Raw genomic sequence first — 19671 nt, 5'->3', positions numbered from 1 at the left:
CACACAGATGCCATTTTAATATCCCCCAAACAGGAAGGGTAAAGTTTCAGAATAAACAGCAATCCTTTAACTAAAATCAAATTTAGCTTGGGGCCAGAGCAATAGTACTGCGGGTAAGGCGCTTGCCTTGCATGTGACTGACCCAGGTTTGATCCCTGGCATCCCACATGGTCCCCCAAGCACCGCCAGGAGTGATTTCTAAGTGCAGAGCCAGGAGTAACCCCTGAGCTTTGCCAGGTGTGGCCCAAAAACAACAAAAGAGAAAGAGAGAGAGAAGAGAGAGAGAGAGAGAGAGAGAGAGAGAGAGAGAGAGAGAGAGAGAGAGAGAGAGAGAGAGAGAGGAAAGGAGGAAAGCTTTAGAAACATCCTTTAGTTTCCCATCCAGCCACAGACTGGTGAAAGCTGTACCACCTGGGGCTGGAAGCCCAGACCCCACGGCCCTTCTGAACAGGGCACCACGGCCAGAGAGAGTCTAGCTGTGGTCCCCCAGAGTTGACGGCCGCCTTCCTCTCCTGGAGGGCCCCTGGGACTGTGTTCTCTAGAGAAGTGACGACTGTAGGTCTGGTGGCGAGAGTCGCGGGAGGGAACCCTTGCTCAGTAAACACGCCCTGGGCAACTACCTTTTATTTTTCTTCCTTTGAGGGAGGTGGGGTCTCCCAAGTAGTGCTCAGGGGGCTTCTTAGTGTGTTCCCCAGAGGGAATTGTGTGGCACCAGGACCGAAGTGGGCTGCGGGCCTGCAGGCGTGTGCCGTGACCCCTGACTAGCTCTCCAGCCGGGGCAACTGGCCTTTCTTCCTGACTTCCTGACGGCGACCAGGCAGTCAAGGAACAATGAAGGGAGCCTGAGCCGGAGAGAGGGGTTCTAGGACGCCAGTGACTCCAGGCCGGCCTGCTCCCCGCTCCAGCCCTCGGTTTCCCCAATGATCAAATGGGGATCTCCTCTTTCCCCACATCCTCACCCCACCCAAGCCCATCCTGCTGCCTTCCCACAGGTGCCCAAGTCCTGGGGTCAGGAATTCTCGTACCCTGACCCCAAAATATCCTTTTTCCTTCTACTGTCCCCGCTCAGTTGATTTCTTCTTGCTCCTGATGACTCCCGGATGGTCTCAGCTCCACCCAACATCCCAGAGACTTGTGGTGGGCGGGGATGAGGTCCCTGGAGACTTCCCAGGCACAGGGACCACAGAGGAGCCCAGCTTTGGGGCTGGAGGTGTTGCAGGGCTGGGGTTAATTAAAGCTGAAGCCCATGTCCGTGAATGATAATGGTAATAGGATTTTCTGAGTGCCGGTTTAGTTACGGTTTTATCTGCCTGTGCAGAGGACCTATTGTCAGTTCCCCTTTGCAGGTGAACACGGTGAGCCTTAGGGAGATGGCACAATTCTACCAGTCACGTAACTAGCCAGCAGGGGAGAGAAATCCAGGCCTGACTGGCTTAATCTCTTGCTAAAGTGACAGAGCCACACAGCTCAGCCTGCATTTGAGCGAATCCAGGTTGAAACTCTACCCCCTCACCAGCTTGGGCCCCGCTGGCCCCGCCCCGCCATCGACCCCGCCCTCCCGTGTAAGTCCCGCCCACAACCCCTCCCCTCCCGAGCAGCCCCGCCCACAATCCCCTTCCTCGCAGACCCCGCCCACAAAGGCCCCGCCCCATAGTCAGACCCCTCCCCTCCCGCGAGGACCCGCCCACAAGCCCCTCCCCCTCCCGAGCAGGTCCCGCCCACTAGGGCCCCGCCCCATCGTCCGACACCGCCCTCTTGTGATGGCCCCGCCCACTGGTCCCGCCCATCCGCAGGCCCCGCCCCTGCCGCTGACCGGAGTGCTGGCCGCAGGATGCCATTGCCAATGATGAAGTGCAGCTTCTCCAGGTTGGAAGTGGGCCTGTCCTCTAGCATGCTGTTGCCCTGTACCGTGGACTCTCCATCATGCAGCCTCTTGGTTACCTGGGCCAGAGGGAGGGGACCAGACTTAACCAGGGCAGGGTGAAATGCGAGAGAGCCCTGCCTCGTGCCCGAATCTGCCACTCCTGTCCCCTATTAATGCAGAATCCTGAACGGTCCCGCGGACTGGGGCGCCCCACCTTGCGCCCAAGCTGCCCTGTTATTGGGTCAACAGCTGACCCACACAGCTGGGGGCCTGGCTCCGCCTGCTTTTGGGGGGCTCCCCTCTAGTCTCTTTGGTTCCTCACCTTTGGGGAGCTCTTTCTGCCCACAAGGATTTGCTTCTGTCTGACCCTGGCAGGCCCCGGTCTCTCGTGTGTCACACTCGGGTGGAGTGTGGCACACATAATGTCCACTGCCCAAATAGCAGGGGGGCGGCGCTTGCCTTGCATGTGGCCGACCAGGGTTTCATCCCGGGCCCCCGTATGACCCCCTCCACCCAGGAGTGACCCTGAGTGCAGAGCACCACCAGATGTGGCACAAAACCACAAATAAAAAATTCCAAATCCCCAGTCAGTGCACTGATGGTCACCCCTGCTCCCTGTGCGGACAAACAGCCTCGAGCAGCTGGGTTCCTAGGATGTGCTTCTCTCTCTCAGGCCTCTGCCCACCCCTCAGCCCCACCCCCAGCCCAGAGGCCAGAGAGAGTGTGTGGGTGAGCAGAGGAGGGTGCCCTTGCCCACGGGCATGCAAGACCCTCACCACTAACGAGTGCTCACCACCACCATCTCATATTCATTCTCTCTCAGCTATCAGTTCGGAAGAGCTTGGATTCCAATCTGGGGAAGGGGCTGCAAGTCTGGGTTTGCACAGGCCAGGGGAGCCCTGTGGCAGGAAAGCCTCACTGCTCTAGAGAGATCCCAGGGGACTTCTCAGAGGAAGTGATTTCCAAGCAAAAAAAGAGGAAGAAGAATTTTAGGCAAAGGGATTGGTGAGTGCTTGGAGGACCTACTCACTCTGGGCTATCAATGCCTTAGTTCTTGTTTCTCTGCCCGCCGAGGCTAGGCAATTTTGGAGCACAGGGTCAGTAAGTGCTCATAAAAAGGTAAAGTGACAAAAGGAGCAAGTTCAATCAAATCAATAGTAATAATGCCCCCTGTGCACTCAGCCCACAGTTCTCTGGGTCTGAAATGTCCCGGATCAAACAGTGGGTCCGTCTTGGGCAGGAAATGTCCCCCCTTTGACTAGCCGCTGCTCCGGCCCTCCCTGCTCTCAGTCCTCCTCCTCTAGGAAGCCCTCCCAGATCTGGCCCCAAACTTCCTCATTCAACAGTCTGCCCCTCCCTCCCCATAATCACTGTCTTGGCTGGCCAACTATTAGCCCTGCACACAGACCCTGTCCACGGCCACCCCCTGTGGACCCCAGCCCAGCCCTGGTCCCCACCACTAACCTCCTCTGTCAGTTTGGACTTCTTCTTCAGGGTCAGGTGCACCAGCTTGTGCCTCATGCTGCTCTTCTTCGGCCCCTCGGGGAGCTGTGCCTGCAGGACAGGAGAGACGGGGTGAAGCGACGGCGTCAAACAGAATGACCACATGCCCTGCCAGGGTCGGGGCCTCAGCCCCACACTAACGCCCCTTGGCACCTCCACACCGGTCCCCAGGGGGCCCGAGACACAGGGGCCGGTAAGTCAGCTGCCAGTGCCAGCGAGCCTGGGAAGGAGCTGGGTGCTGTGCCGCGCGGCCTGGCCTCTAGGGGGCGCAGCGGCCTCACCTCGCCCTCGCCCTGCAAGGCCTGCAGTTCCCTCTTGTACGTCTTCTTGCCCAGCGTCTCGTAGATCTTGGTCATCACAGGGACCTTCTCGCTGCCGTCGCTCATGGCCGTGTGGTACTTGGGCTCCGGAAGGTCCCCCATGAAGCGCAGGATGGTGATCCACACGGCCAGCGCCGCCTGCAGGCGACAGTCCTTGATCAGCGCCCGAGGTTGGGCGAGGAATGGAGAGGGGTGGGCAGGGCCCGCCACCCCCTCTGTCTCACCAGCTGGTCCCCCTCGTCCTCGTGGTACAGGAGCGGCTGCTTGAGCGGGCGCCGTGTGTAGGTGTGCGTGGTGGTGCCCTGGAAGTAGGTGGCCCCAAACTTGGCGAACTTATACTCGGACAGGTCCTCCTCGTCCTCGTCGGGCAGGGGCAGGGCGGCGTCCAGGTCCTCCTCCAGCATCTCCCGCCGCCCGTGCTCCAGGTCCTGGGGAGACGGGGAATCGGAAGGTGGGCACAGAGTGGCCCTGCAGGCCAGCCCACCCATCCGGGAGGCCTCTGTTTTTTCTGTCCAGACCAGGACAGAGGGCAGCCGGGGCAGCTGCTCCGAAGAAAGCATGAAGAAAAGGAAGTGAGTGGCTCTGAGTGCGGGCAGCGACGCCCCGTGGTAGACTGGACTAGGCCTGCAGCCTGCAGCCCCTGAGCCCGGTCACCACTGCTGCCCTCTCCCCAGAGGAATACCAGATGGACGCTAGCGCAAAGGGCCGGGAAGACGGCTCGAAGGGCTGTGTGCCTGCTGAGCCCTGGGCTCAATCCCCAGCACCATGGTCACCTGGGAAGGGAACGAACTGACCCCCCCACACACAGTGAGCCGAGAGAACCCTGGGTTTCATGCCTGGCACCACCAGGTGCCCTGAGCATGACCTGGAGCGGCCGCCTCCCCGAGCAATGATCCAGAGACTGCTGGGCTACACTGCCAGGGGGACCCCGTCTCCAGGCTGGCTGAGGAAATCCCCCCAAGCATTTCTAGATGAGGCGCCAAAACCAAAAGAGGCACAAGAAGAGAAGGGGTTGGGGCCAGTGCGATCAATAGTACAGCGAGGAGGGCAACTGCCTTGCACACAGTCGCCCCAGGTTTGGTCTCCTGAGCACCACCAGGCGTGATCCCCGAGTGCAGAGCCAGGAGTAACCCCTGAGCACCGCTGGCTGTGGCCCAGAAATAAAACAAATGAACAAAAAGGAGGGAGGGTGATCTCGGGGGCAAGAGGGCCTCTGGAGCGACCCCCAGCCCATTACCTCAAAGCCACTGGGCGCCTGTCCCTCCTGGCCCGGCAGGCCGCCCGAAGTCCCCAGAAAGCCGAACATCTTGTCCACCATGTCCGAGTGGTTGATGGGCTCCTGGCGGGCCTTTTCCATCTGCTCCAGAAGCTCCTTCTTCCGCCGAGCCTCCTCCTTCTCCTTCAGCTCCCGCTCGGCGTCCTCCCGCGCCAGCTGGGCCAGGCGCTCCTGGGGGTGGAGGTTGCGGGGTAACAAGGCAGAAGGGTGTGAGCCGGGCCAGAGTGTCCGCAGCAGGCAGGCCCCACCCGCCTGTGGGCAGCTCGAGGCCCTGTTGGGGATTCCCAACAGCCATGAGCGGGCGTCTGTCCCTCAGGGCCCAGCTAGACGCTGTGTCCGCCAGGAAACCACCTCCCTCACGCAGGCCCTCCAGCTGGGGTCCACGCCACCCACAGATACCCCGGAGCCTACGAGGACCCCCCCCCCCCCCGTGTGAGGGGGCGACTCACAGGGCTGGGTCGGCCTTGAGTGTGGGAGCACCACAGGGGCCCCCAGCATTACGGGAAGTGATTCCTGAACACGGCCAGGAGGTGCCCAAGACCCCTCAGGGGTCTCCCACGCCCACTCCCAACCCCTCCCAAACTGAATGTGCGTCTCCCACAGGTCACGGCACTGAGGCTGGGGCGCCCTCGCTGCGCCCGGCCCGGCCTCTTCTCTGCCGCGAGGAGCTAGGAAAGGCCCCAACCCAGCCTTTGCCCACTGCAGGACCAGGCCCCCAGGGCTCACACGGAGGGTGACCCCAGGCGCCCGCTGGGGCCCGCGAGTGGCTCGTGGGCTCACCTGGTGCTTCCGCTCTGCCTCCTCCTTGGCCTTCTTGGCGCTCATCTCCTTCCGCAGCTTCTCCTCCTCCGCCAGCCGCATCTTCTCAGCCTCCAGGCGCCGCCGGTACTGAGGGGAGGGTGGCCCCCAGGCCTCCATCACGCGGGTGCCAGCACTGCCCCCACCCCTTGGCTGAGTTTCGGGGCTAGGAGCAACTCTGCTAGATCATCTGGCAGAGAGGGAAACTGAGGCACCTGAGAACTCCAGGACACCGTGGCGCCCCAAGCCCAACCAGGCGTGTCTGGGCCCGTCCCCCCCAAAGGTTGGCATCATCACTGACTCCCCACCCCAGTCCCTGCTCGGAGGATAGAAACGACGGACCCCAGGTCTGTGCGTGGCTCCAAGGACAGAGCCCTAAGTGCCTCCTTGGCCACAGCCCGGGGGGGGGGGGCGTGGGGGGGTGTCTGTCCCCTCGGCACCCCTAGGGGGCTCCGGCCATGGGGCCTTGAGCACTATGGACCCCAGTCTCCTCACCTCGGCCCGGAGGCGCCGGTGCAGCCTGCGGGCAATCATGCCTCGGGCGTAGGCCTGCACGGTCAGCACTGCCCAGAGGCGGTGGCGGAAGGCCTTGCGCACCAGGTAGCCGCGGCAGCGAGCCTGGAAGTTGATGATGCGCCGCCGCGCCAGGCCGTACTGGAAGTGCAGCTTCCGGGAGTGGTGCAGGGCCTGCAGCCGCAGGAACCCCAGCCGCATCTGCCGGCACAGACACCGCTGACCCCCGGCCTCGCCGTGGAAGGGAGCGGTCTCCCACCCCCGACAGGCCCCCATCCCCAGGCCAGGTGTTCCTGTCCACATCCTTATTTTATTTATTTTTTTGGGGGGGCGGGGGCACATCCATCTGTGCTCAGGGTTCACTCCTGGCAGTGCTTGGGGGCCGTAGAGGATGCCGAGGACCAAACCCGCATCGGCTGCATGTGAGGCAAGTGTCCTGCCCGCTGTCCGGTCACTCCAGCCCCTGTCTCCTTTCTCAGCCATGCGTCTCAGCGGCCCGGTGCTCCCCACAGACACCCCTGCCCTGGCTCCCTGAGCTCTAACAACCAGCTACTCGCAACTCACCAAGACATTCCAGGAGAAAGGCAGCACTGCTGGCTACACGGACGGGCCAGGGCAACCTTCCTGGCGGGAGGGATGCTAGGGGCTGGCGGGGGGAAAGGCGGCGGCCACGCGGGCCCCGGCCCGGCCAGACCCGCTGCTCAGCAGCTCTCACGTCCCCAGCCCACAGGGAGCTCACCAGCTCGTAGTTCTTCCTGCAGTTGTGGCCTCGCCAGTACCTCTGGATCAGCGTGGCAGCATTCTTCAGCTTCAGGAAGTTGGACCTGAAACGCCACAGGATGTTGGTGACAAGAAACAGCGACAGCAGCAGGGGTGCTGCCAGGGTTTGGAACCAGGAGAGCGGGCTGAGTTCAGGCTGCTCCCAAAGCTACAGGTGACAGGACCTAAGGCGAAGGCCTATCACCTCTACGTCTCCACGGCTTCATCTGCAAAATGGGTAGAATAATGTATGTCTCATAGGCAGAATTTATTGTCAAAGAGGCCCAGGCATATTCAGAAGATGTCTATTGGATAAATACATGTATGAATAAGTGAACCCATATGAAAGGTTACAAAGCTTTGGGCACTCTGAACATGAGATATTACAAATCGTCTAGCTTTTCAGGTTTATAGACAAGGAAAGTGACATTCAATTAGGTTGGAATCTGAGTTCATGTCTACGAGTGTGTAGAAGTGTGGTGCAGAACTTCTGGCTTCCACATACCCCTCACAGGCACAGGGCACACTCTACTCTGTCATTCATAAAATCTACCAGGCGGCTGCCTCAGGACAGCGATCACCATGGAGGGCACCATGGAGGGCACCATGGAGGGCAAAGAGATGCCCCCTCCGGCCCCATCAAACAGCAGACATCAAGCAGAAATGAAGGTGTGTGTGTTCGTGTGTGTGTGAGCCAGCAAGCACTCGCCTCCTGGCACACACATAAGCAAGTGAGCAAGTAGAGGAGGAGGTGAGCCAACACAGAGTGGACAGGTGGGCTGCAGGCTCCATACAGGGGTGGAAGGATGGATGGCTGGGGTGGATGGACAGATGGAATATATGAATGGACAGGTGGAAAATGGACAGACAACTGGATGGGAGGAAGGAAGGAAGGAAGGAAGGAAGGAAGGAAGGAAGGAAGGAAGGAAGGAAGGAAGGAAGGAAGGAAGGAAGGAAGGGAGGGAAGGAGGGAGGGAGGGAGGAAGGAAGGGAGGGAGAGAGGGAGGGAGGGAGGGGGAAGGAAGGAGGAAAGAAGGAAGGAAGGAAGGAAGGAAGGAAGGAAGGAAGAAAGAAGGAAGGAAGGGTGAATGGATGGATGGGTGGATGGACAGACAGAATATATGAATGGGCAAATGGAAAATGGACAAATGGAAGGAAGGAAGGAAGGAAGGAAGGAAGGAAGGAAGGAAGGAAGGAAGGAAGGAAGGAAGGAAGGAAGGAAGGGAGGGAGGGAGGGAGGGAGGGAGGGAAGGTGACTGGGTGGATGGGTGGGTGAGTGGGCGGGTGTGCACATGGGTGTGTAGATGGATGGATGGTGGATGGATCATGATCATGAATGGACAGATGAATGGAAGGACTGAGATGACTGGCTGGATGAGCAGGCAAAAATCTGACAGAAGGGCAGATGAATCAGTGGATAGACAAATGGGCGAGTGGAAGGATGAATAGATGGAAATGTTGAGCACAGGACAGAAGAGCCACAGCTACAAAAGGGACAGCAACTGGTGGGGTTTCTGTAGAGCCTGAGTCACACCCCAGAATCACCCACGTGTCAATGCCACAGCCATACCCCTCACAGGCACAGGGGACACTCTACTCCGTCATTCATAGGCTCTCAGTGCTCCTGGGTGAACACTGTGGAGCTCCCCAGGCCCTGTGTGTGAGCCTCAGGCGTCCTGTGTGTGCTCGGGACATCTGCAGGGGCTCGGGCCCTTCTGAGTGAGGGAGCCTGGCGCACCCGCGAGGCACACGCATACCATCTCTCTGCATGGAGTGCTTGGGCCGAGTGCTCGTTCGCGCTACCAGCAGTGACCCCCGTGTGCGGGCACGCACCTGTCCTTGAAGCCCCGGATGACCTTCTGGAGGAGGATGACTCTGTCGGTGATGGCCTTGTCGCGCTCCACCTCCAGCAGCATGTCGTGGTGGTCCTGGAGGACAGGGCTGAGCTGCACCCCGGGGTGCAGCCCTCCCCTGCTCCACCCAGAGCCCGGGCCCAGCCCCCCGGCCTGCCCTGGCCCCCAGGGGCAGCTTCCCACAGGCAAGAGCACAGATCGTGACTGTTCCAGACCCTGGGGACGGGGGCAGCCACACACCCTGGCTCGCCGCTCTCCCACATCCCCGCCTCGGGCCCTGACCCCAGCTGGGCTCCATCCCTGCTGTCTGGAGGCTCCCAGTCTGCCTCCTGGCCTCTGTGGTGCCCCTCCGTCTCCCTCAGGGAAAGCCCCACCGACAGCACAATCCAATGCATGGAAGCTGATAACCAGGGTTCTGCAGAACGCTGATAACCCTCCCCGGGCCTGTCACTTCCTGGGTTTTGTTTGCTTGCTTTGTTTCTGAACCAGACCCGACTCAGCTCAGGGCTTACTATTGGCTCTGTGCTCAGGGACCATTCCTGGTGGGCTCGGGGGCCATATGGGGTGCTGGGGATTCAACCTGGGTCAGTCGCATGCAGGGCAAGTGCCCGACCCCCTTGACTATCACTCCAGCCTTCCCTGGGCCTCTTTCCTCCTCAACCCGGAGGCCCCCAGCCTCATTCCAGTTGGATCAAGTTCACACAATACATGAAGGAGTCTGATGTGCTGAAACGGTGCTCTGTGAGTGTGTGCATGTGTGTGTGAGTGTGCACATGTCATGTGTGAGTGTGTTTGTGAATACATGTGCATACTCATGTATGACTGAGTGCATGTGGATGAGATGTGAGTATGAGTGTATGTTCATATGTGTGAGATGTGAGTTGTCTGAGTAAAATGTGCAAACTCATGTGTGTGAGTGCATGTGTGTGACATGTGAGTGTGCATGTGTATGAGATGTGTGCATGAGTGTATGTCCATGTGAGTGTGTGAGTACACGTGTGAGTGTGTATGTGTATGAATGTGTGTCTATTCATATGTGTGTAGCAGTGCATGTGTATGGGTATGTGTATGAGTATCTGAGTGCATGCATATTCATGTGGTATGAGTGCATGTGTGTGAGTATATGTGAGTGTGCATGTGTGTGAATGTGTATGTGAGCTTGTGTGAATGCATGTGTGTACGTGTGTAGGAGCATGTGTGCATGTGTGAATGATTGGGAATATGTGTGAGCATGCACATATGAGCCTGCTGTATGAGTCTGTGTGTGTGTGTGTGTGTGTGTGTGAGTTCATGTGTGGGGGCGAGTGTAGACGTGCTATCACTCCCCTCCGATGGGCCTCAGCAGGTGGTGTTTCGGGGCAGTCAGCCCATCTGCTAATCACAGGCCACGGGAGCCGCCGGAACTAAATGTCCTGACTGACTGGCAGGCTGAGCCCGTGGCCACGGGAACGGAGAAGGAGGCCAACGCCGCCCCTCAGGGCCACCAGCACGCTGCCCGCCTCCCTCCGGCAGTCCCCGCTGGAAACCCATCTCCCCATTCCTGCACCCCACCGGGCGCCTCGCTGCACCCAGAAAGGAAGGGGCACTGCCCCGTCACCCCTCACCCCTCACCCCGGAGCCAGAAACCCAGAAGCCAGGAAGTGGAAATGGGGAAGCAGCACCCGAGCTGGGGACATAAACCGGCCCCGCTCCCCTGCACTGCTCAGACTGACACGGGAGCCCCGAGACCTCAGGGCTGGGGGGCCCCATGTGCGAGGGGTGACACACACCCACCACAGCCAGGAGGAGCCCTGCCTGGCAGGAAAGCACAGCCCTGAGAGGCCCCGCAAGCGCTCACAGCCTCAGGGAGGGATCTGAGCCAGCCCCCCGAAGACCCAGCGTGCACCCGGGGAGTCCCAGGTAGCAGCTTCCGTTCCCCCGGACCTGCCATCAGCGGCACCTGTGCTCACCTTCAGGAAGATCTTCGTCCTGCCGATCTGCCAGTCATCCTGGGCACCCAGCACAGCCTCAGCCATGCGCTGGCACGTCCCCCGAAGGTCGTCCTGGGCAGCGCAGAGGGAAGTGGCAGCCTCACCCCCAGGAAGGCCCCACGGGTCCCTCGGGAGGAAGGCAGGCACGTTCTGGCTCCAGCTCGGTCCCAACCTCACATGCTGTGTGCCGCGGGCTGGGTCTTGCCCTCTCTGATTCTCCCTTTCCTCCTGAGTTGGGCCAGAGGACGGCCAAACCATCTCCCCAGTGGGACACCCAGGTCCCCGCAGGCAGCCCAGGTCCTGCCTGTCACACCCACACACGTTCTCCGTGCCCTGGAGGCACTCTGCAGCCAGGCCCGGCCGGGCACAGGCCTCTGGGAAACAGGAGCCCAGTCAGCACCTGCTTGTAAGCCGGCTTCACGCCGGGCAGCAGCACACGGTAGCGCTCCACAAACTCCACGAAGCTGTAGCGGATGGGGTAGCCGGCTCTGCGGATCCGGATGGTCTCCATCATTCCCGAGTAGCGCAGCTGACGCACGCACAGGTGCCGGTCAAACAGCTGCGGGCACAGAGCCAAGGGCGTCAGCGCTGGGGCCCCAGCTGCACGCATCGCCCCAGGTCCAGATCTCGGAGCCCCGAAAAGAAGATGCTTGTGCGGACATCCCAGGAGGGCTTCCTAGAGGAGGCAGTGTCTGCCCTTACCTTGACAAGAGAGAGGGCACTGGAAAAGTGGGGTGAGCACGTACAAGGGAGTAGAAGCTATGCTTGGTGGGAGGCAGGCCAGGGTTTATACCTGTGCAGGATGTGTCCCTGCACCCCACCCCCAGGGGTTGCCCTTTTCCCAAGTGGCACAGGTGTCTGTTAGGGTAATGGGGCTGGGGGTTGTGAGGAGATGGAGAGGGTCTCAGAGCCACAGGAGGGATCAGCAACTCAAAGCAGGAGAGCCGTGTTGTGGGGGACATTCAGCCCAACCCCACCCTTGGCGGGGACCCGTGACCTCCCCCCTTGCAGACCCCCTCCTGAGCCCCAGCGCAGGAAGAAGGTTTTCCGGGGCAGGGCCAGTGGCAGGCGGGAGCTTCCACCATCTGCTTCCTCCCTGCAGTCACTTTCCCTGGTGCTGCCCGGCCTCCCGCCTTCCTTCCCTCCCAGGCCATCTGCATGGAGGCTTCCCTCTGACCCCTTCCCCGGCCTCTGGACAGAAGCTGGTGGTAAACAGCGCCGCCCTGCATAAGCGAAAGGACAAGGGCCAGCCCCGTGCCTCCCCGGGCCTCTGGGTCCCCACGGGATGTGGAGCCATAGCGCCCTTGCTCTGGGGTGGGGCGGGGGGGTTAGGAAGGAGCAACCAGGCTTTAGAGAGACACCTGGTCTGTCGAGGCACACAGAAGGGGTCTGTCAGAGGTGACTCCAAAGTGAGGAGAAAGGAAATCTTCCCCCCACCTCCCCCGGCCAGAGGAATCCAGATGGGCTTTAAGGAGGAGGTGGCCGTTGAGCTGACCTATGGGAGAGAAGACTTCCAAAGACCTGCCACAGCAAGACCGTGGCTGGCGTTGACCGAGGGCTCCCGAGACACCAGGCAGGCCTGAGGCATTAGCGTATGGAATACCAGGAGGGAGTGTGTGATGGGCCGGACCCACCCCCGCCTTGAGGAAACTGAGGCAGCATGGAGCGAGTGATCTGTCTACCGCCACCAGCTTCAGGAGGTGGAGACCTAGCCCGGCGGCGGCGTTCGGAGCACTTGTGCCCTCCTGTAAATGGGGACCCTGTTCTGGTTTTCTTAAAAGAATTGTTTTGAGGGGGCCACACCCAGCGATGCTCAGGGCTCTCTCCTGGCGGTGCCCGGGTCCAGAGGGGCGCGGAGCACCCGCCCGCGCGAGGCGAGCGCCCTCCCCGCCGGCCCGCGGGGTCCCCCAGGCGGCCGCTCACCATGGGCTTCTTGAACTCGTTGGGCTTGATGCAGCGCACGAAGAAGGGCTGGCAGCCGCCGAGCGTGCGCATCAGCTGCTCCAGCGAGCGCTTGAACTGGCAGCTGAGGGTGGGCGAGCGCTTCCTGGTCTCGGCGCCCTGCGGACAGACACAGCCGCGCGGGGGGCGGGCGTGGGCGGGGGCCTCCGAGCCCCTGCCGCCCCTCTGGGGCTTCCCCTGCCTTTTGCGGGAGCCGCGGCCACAGCACTGGCTTGCTCCCCCGACCGGCCCACACCCCGCCCCGCGCCCTGCCCTGAGGTCCTGGGCTGGTCCCTAAGGCCGCCTAGGCGGGAACCTAGGGGTCGGACCGGAACCGGCGGGTTCCTGCTCCCGTGGCATCAGCTGTCAGTGGCAGGCTGGGGACAGGGCGGAGCACACAGTGGTCCCAAGGGCTCTGCTCCCCACGCTCTTTGCACCCCACCCTGCGTCTGGCCTTGCTGGGGCCCAGTCCCAGAACCCGGAAATGAGGAGGTGATGGTGCTGGGAGAGGCCCCAGCGACAAACAGGAAAGAAAAGGGCGCAGACTAAGCGTTTTCTGCTGTTTTCCTGACGCCTTCACTTGGCTGAGATTCTCTCTTCTGGGATCGGGGTGAGTTGTGATGGTTCGATTTACCATCTGATACGTGAATCATAATTTTATCTGATAGCCTGCAGCACCAAAGCCCCCAGGGCCAGGTGGGAGAGAGACAGAGGCAGGCGGCTAGAACTAAAGTCAAACAGCGCCCATGCCGGGTCATCCGGACTCAGGGCAGTCAGTACTGCACCCGCCCACGAGGCCGGGCGTGGCTCTGTGTCACTTAGAGTCTCAGAGTCGGCTGAGGACAGCTGCAGGGGTGTACCGGCGCCAGGTGGGTGTCAGGCCTGCAGCCCCCAAACCTGACCCGAAGGACTAGGTGACTTCCATGGAGGGATGACTGTCTAGGTGAGGCTGCACTCCAGACACACACACACACACACACACACACACACACACACACACACACAGAGAGAGAAAATGCACACGCGCTACACACACAGCATATACACACACAGGACACATACATGCAGCACATATACATACATTGATACAGCGCGCAGATTCACATAGCACAATCTACACAGCATATATGCACATAGCACGCATAAACACAGATACACGTAGCACACTGATACACACAGCACATATGCACGCAGCATTCATACCCATTCTGATACAATACAGCACAATACACATAGCACTATGCACACAGCACACACACAGTCACATGTGGCTCACATACACACAAATCAACATAGGACACACACACTATACACACAAGCAAGCACAGCCCACACAGCATATACACACAACACTCATGTACAGCACATGGACACCACACAGTCACATAGCACACAGCAAACATACATACAAGTGTGCACAGCACACGTGTGTAGAGAATGTGATCATATAGCACACAGCACACATAACAGACTCAGTGCACACCCATACACAGAGAGCACACAGAGCGAATGCACATAGTATGAAACACAACCCAGTGTAGCACACAGCATATACTTGAACATGTATACCACATATATGTGCACAGAGCATGCATATACACAACATTCACGCAGCACATGTGCACGGCACACAATACCACTCACACGTGTTCAGCACACACTACACATGGCAAACAACACATACAACATGGCACAACAGGTGCACATAATATACTTAGGACATACACATGTACACAGCTTGGGGCCGGAGAGATGGTACAGTGGAAAGGGTGTTTGCCTTGTACACTGCCAACTGGGTTTGATCCCCAGCATCCCATATGGTCCCCCAAGCACCGCCAGGAGTAATTCCTGATTGAAGAACCAGGAGTAACCCCTGAGCATCGCTGGGTGTGGCCCAAAAAACAAAACCAGAAACAAATGTATACAGCTCGCAGGGCAAACACACACAGTGCACAGCACATAGAAGTGTACATATCACTCTGTGTGGACACAGGCAGCACATGTGATGGATGGATGCCCCTTGGTGCTTTTCATTAGGACACTAGAACATTCTTTCTGTCTTCCCTGGGGCCCAGGTGCGACCTGAGGATGAGCAGGTCTATCTCAGCTAAGAACCCTCGTGCTAGTGAAACGATGCTGACCAGGGACCCAGCACCATGGACTCACCATCCAAATACTCAGGCCCAAACCCTAGAAACCACCAACACCCTTCTCTGAGCCAAACTCCCAACCTCCCTGCCTGCCTCTACACACCAATGGGATCGGACTGCCCGCCTCGGACACCTGCCTCCACTCCGGGCCTCGGGCAGCTCTCAGAGTCTTATATCACCTCCAAAGCCACTCCGGGTCTGTTCCCTAGTCGAGGCAGTAGCCAGACTGGCATGTCTCCCTGCAGAGCCCCCCAGAGCACTCAGCAAGGACACTGAGGGCCCCCAGGCTCTGACCCCACTTACGCCTCCTCTCTCCCCCACCTCGCTCACTCCCTTCTACCTTCTCTGCTCTTCGCCCTCGTAGGACTCAGTCAACAGGCTCAGGGCTTAAAAGCACCTCAAAGGGGATGGTCACCCCCATCTCTGAGGCTGCCTTGCACCCCCTCCCCCAGCCCACCGCCCACCTATAAACATTCACAAAATCCCACCCACTCCTGCGACAACACAAGCTTCCGGCCACACGGAACCTCTTGTCGAGGCTGGAGAAGTGAGCAGGGCAGCCTGCAGTCCTTGGAGACACGACCCAAAGTTGGGGTTTGGGTCCTGCTCTGCCCCAAGTCTGGACAAGTCCTGCCCCTTCTCCTGGAACTCAGTTCCTCCTTTCAGGAACCGAGATGCCATCGGGACACACACCTCAGGAAACCGAAGAAACCAAACCACTCCACAGGGAAGCACGCCGGCTGGAGAGGTGTGGCAAAGAGGGGGCGCACGTGCCCCACGGGCCACCCCGGAGCCCAGAGCTGGCAGTAGTAGCCCTTGAGCGCCGCTGGATGTGGCCAGCGCCATTCCTCCAGCCCCACAAAGAAAAAGAAGGCGAAAAAGAAAGCTCACACGCCAATAAAAGCTAAAAACCAATACATGGGCGCACCGGGGGCCGCACCCCTCGGCCCTGCCAGGCGGGGTCTTTTACCTTTGCCGGAGCCGCTGGCTGGTGGAGAGAGCCCGACGAGTAACCACAGAGAAACTACAGCAGGAAACAGTGCAGGGACAGGTGAGGGGAGCAAGGAGAAGGAGCTGGGTCAGACAGCAGAAGTCAACGCCCGGTCGGGCTGAGAGGACCTTCAGGGCAGAGGGCTGTGCTGGGGGCCAGGAGCAGCGCAGGCACTGGGTGGGCGTGAGCGGCGCCCCAGGCCCCTCCAGCACACACAGGAAATCCTGGGCTCAGGTGCAAAGGTAAACTCCTGCGCGCCCCTTTGGAGAAAGGCAGTAGGCACCCCTCTCTCCAGACAGGGGGAGCTAGAGGGAGGGAAATCTCCCCCCGGCACTCCTGGGTGTGGGGTACCAGGCACGTGTGTCCCCCTGAGCCTGAGTGAGCTTCCTGCCAGCTGCGGGGAGAAGTGGAGGGGCAGCAGCCCCCAGGAACCCAGGCCCGAGGGGCTCTGCGCTGAGACCTCAAGCACAGCCCTTCTCTGCACTTGCACACCGGCCCGCCCTGAACTGGCTCAACAGGTGGGTCTGAGGTGCATCTTGGTGGGCGCAACCCCTCACCCCTGCCTCATGTCACTGCAATCCAGTGTCCCTGCAGTGGCCAGAGGCGCTGAGCTCAGGTTGGGGACAAGGAGGGCGGGGCCTAGACACCAGTGGGGCTGGGGGTGCTTCCGGCCCAGTGGAAGCCCCACCCCCGCGTTACCATGGCGACGTCGGTCTGGAAGATCTGCTTGATGAACTTGTTCCGGGAAGAGTGGACTAGCTGGATGATGTCCCCGTGCAGGGTGTCCCGGTTCTTCTCCAGGAAGCCTGGGGGTGGCAGAGAGCCATCATACCTCCCCCGCTCTGCCCCGATCCATGGTGTTTGCGGGTCAGGAAGAACTTCCACACCTCAATAGCTCAGTATCCAGAGGACAAACTGCTGGCCTTGGATCAAAACTGAGATTACGTGCAGTGGGCGGACTGGGTGGGGAGGCACGAAGAGGAGGACAGGAGGTGACAGGGACAGTGGTGAAGGGTCTTGGTCGCTTTGGGGGTGCCGGGGGACAGTGACTGTACATTAAGACCATGAATGTTCATACTAGTGTAACCATGTTACCTAAACTGCAGTAAAAATAACAGATTTTCTCCTAGGCTCTGAGCCGGAGCGAGAGTACAGTGGGTAAGGCGCTAGCCTTGCAGGCAGCCATCCCAGTTTCTATCAGTCCCCGGCTCTGCATATGGTCCCTGTTCACCAGTGATCCCTGCGCACAAAACTCGGAGTAAGCTCTGAGCACTATTCAAGGTGGCCCCAAAGCCAAAACCAAAAGCAAAACAAAATGCAAAAAAGCCAGTGTTTGCCGTGTACGCAGCCTACCTGGGTTCAATCCCCGGCATCCCATAGGGTTCCCAGAGCACCAGCAGGGGTAATTCCTGAGCGCAGAGCCAGGAGTAAGCCCTGAGCATTGCTGGGTGTGACCCAAAAGGAAAGAGAGGAAGGAAGGAAGGAAGGAAGGAAGGAAGGAAGGAAGGAAGGAAGGAAGGAAGGAAGGAAAGAAGGAAGGAAGCAGGTCCTGGGCACCATCAGAGTGGCCCAGATATCCCCATCACAGCCTGAGCAATATAGCATCCTTGGACCGCTCCCCCAAAGCCCCAGCCAAATGGCAAGAATTAAAGGAGAAACCCCCAGTGCCCTGAAGCCCGAGATTTTGGGAGAATCCTAAAAAAAAAAAAAAAAGAGCACTGGTATGAGAGCAATAGTACACAGGTGGGGCATTGGCCTTGCTAACCCAGGTTCAATCCCTGGCATCCCATATGGTTCCCGTCGAGCCTGCAGGACTGATTCCTGAGTGCAGAGCCAGGAGTCAGCCTGAGCACTGCCAGGTGTGGTCCCAAAACAAAACAAAAAAAGAGCACTGGACTAGACCCAGTCTCCTTGACATGCTTCTCTCTATATCCCCAGATCCCATTTCTCTGGACGGGGCCAGTGTGGGCACAGGAGGAGTCGTACCTTGGCTCTCATAGTAGACGATGCCTGCAAAGTGGTTGATGCCAAACTGGGTGTCGTAGTTGTTCTTGGGGGGGATGTAGTTGGCGTTGAGCTTGTGCTGGGAGTTCAGCTTATGCAGCATGGTGGTGTCGGTGCCCTGCGGAGCCCAGGGCAGCGTCACCACCCCCCCTTCCCGCCTGCTCCCCGCTGCCCGCTGCCTTCCCTGCCCTCCCTCTGTACTCCCTCCAGAGCATCCCCTTCCCTCTATTTGTCCCCACACAAGAGCTCCCTGGGCCTCTATTTCCCCATCTGTCAAGCGTGGGGAGGGAAACCGGCCCCATGGGAAACACAGCCCGGCCCAGGACACTGAGCAAGATCCAGCGAGTGGGGAGTTGGCCTTGCACACGGCTGATCTGGCTTCAACCCTCAGCACCCCGTGTGGCCCCCGGAGCCCTGCCAGGAGAGATTCCTGAGGGCATAGCCAGGAGAAAGCACTGAGCACTACTGGGTGTGCCTCCCCGCCTCAAAAGAAAAAAAGACCATGATTTCCCGAGAGTGCAGTCATGAGACCCCCAATGCAGAGCACCGGGAGCCCCTATTCTGGTCAACTGAGGGCTTAGGTCTTCATCATTTGGCCCCGGGCCAGCAGATTGAAGGTGATTCCCCCACGCCAGATGAAAAACACTTGCTGACTCCCCGTCTACTCCAGATGGAATCCTGGCGACCAAGAGCTTCCATAAACAAGGCCCACGTATGCGGGTTCCAGGATTAAACTCCAGGCCGCATGGCAGCAGAGGTGCTGGGCTGTCCCTCCCCTGCTCCCCGCCCCCTCACTGGCCTGGCTGTCACACCCACAATGTGCCTTTGGGCGCCATCTTTGCGCACCAACGGCCCTGGTCCAGAGACGCCCAATGGAATCCCGAAATGGATTAGTGCCCTACAGAGATGTCTCTGGAACCCAACCATCTACAATCTAGGACTCCAAAAGCACGAGGCAGTGGCACCCAAGATATTCAAAATGAGCAAGGGACAATAAATGATCTAGTGCCTGTCCCTGGCAGGCAGGCTTGAATGGTGGTGGGAAAATTCGAGCAAGACATGATGCCCGAAAATAGAGAGAGAGTATTAGGGAAATTGTCTGCCATGGAGGCAGGGTGAGGACTGGGATGGGGGGGGTGGATATATGGGGGGCACTGGTGGTGGAGAGTGTGCACTGGTGGAGGGATGGCTGTTTGATCATTTCATGGCTGAATCTTGAACGTGAAGTCTTTGTAACTGTATCTTAGGGTGATTCAATTAAAAAATAAAAAGTAACGTGGAGTTCATGCTCAGTTCAATCAGCCTAAGCAATGGCTGAATAAAAAGCAGTACTCCTGCATTAAAAAAGAAGAAGAAGAAAGAAGAAAAGCACTTGCTGGAGCCCGGAGCCAGCCCAGGAGGCGGCCTCATCTGTGCTGCTCTGCAGGTGGGCACGCCCGAGGGCCCTGCTGCTCACTCACCCTGGGGAACTTGCTCTCCTCGTCGATGAGGGAGATGATGTTCATGGGCTTGTTGGCGATCATGTCCAGCGCCTCCTGGTTGTCGGTGAACTCGATGTGCAGCCAGTCGATGCTCTCCAGGTCGTACTCCTCCTGCTCCAGCTTGAACACGTGGCGCACGAAGAACTGCTGCAGGTGCTCGTTGGCAAAGTTGATGCAGAGCTGCTCAAAACTGCAGTGGGGGGGAGGGCCGGGTGCATGGGCTGGGGGATGGCCCCCCTCCCTGCATC

At 59.4% G+C, this 19671-nt stretch overlaps 1 protein-coding gene across 3 annotated transcripts in view; it reads right to left on the bottom strand.

Annotated features, from left to right (window-relative positions):
• The window catches only part of MYO7A (myosin VIIA), a 74173-nt gene that overhangs the window by 31065 nt on the left and 23437 nt on the right, over window positions 1-19671 (bottom strand). For all 3 annotated transcript variants that reach the window (XM_004610839.3, XM_004610840.2, XM_012933255.2), the window contains exons 11-25: window positions 19403-19613; window positions 17925-18060; window positions 16638-16744; window positions 12780-12917; window positions 11257-11415; window positions 10836-10928; window positions 8867-8961; window positions 7014-7098; window positions 6257-6475; window positions 5744-5851; window positions 4925-5134; window positions 3912-4115; window positions 3649-3825; window positions 3329-3418; window positions 1814-1941 (exon numbers count right to left, since the gene is read on the bottom strand). In XM_004610839.3, the coding sequence (XP_004610896.2) occupies window positions 1814-1941; window positions 3329-3418; window positions 3649-3825; window positions 3912-4115; window positions 4925-5134; window positions 5744-5851; window positions 6257-6475; window positions 7014-7098; window positions 8867-8961; window positions 10836-10928; window positions 11257-11415; window positions 12780-12917; window positions 16638-16744; window positions 17925-18060; window positions 19403-19613 (2160 nt within the window). The remainder of the gene's footprint in view (window positions 1-1813; window positions 1942-3328; window positions 3419-3648; window positions 3826-3911; window positions 4116-4924; window positions 5135-5743; window positions 5852-6256; window positions 6476-7013; window positions 7099-8866; window positions 8962-10835; window positions 10929-11256; window positions 11416-12779; window positions 12918-16637; window positions 16745-17924; window positions 18061-19402; window positions 19614-19671) is intronic.

This window comes from Sorex araneus, chromosome X, assembly GCF_027595985.1.
Source record: "Sorex araneus isolate mSorAra2 chromosome X, mSorAra2.pri, whole genome shotgun sequence".
NCBI lineage: Eukaryota > Metazoa > Chordata > Mammalia > Eulipotyphla > Soricidae > Sorex > Sorex araneus.
The sequence above is the reverse complement of the archived record's forward strand: the minus strand, read 5'-3'. Positions and strand labels throughout refer to the sequence as shown.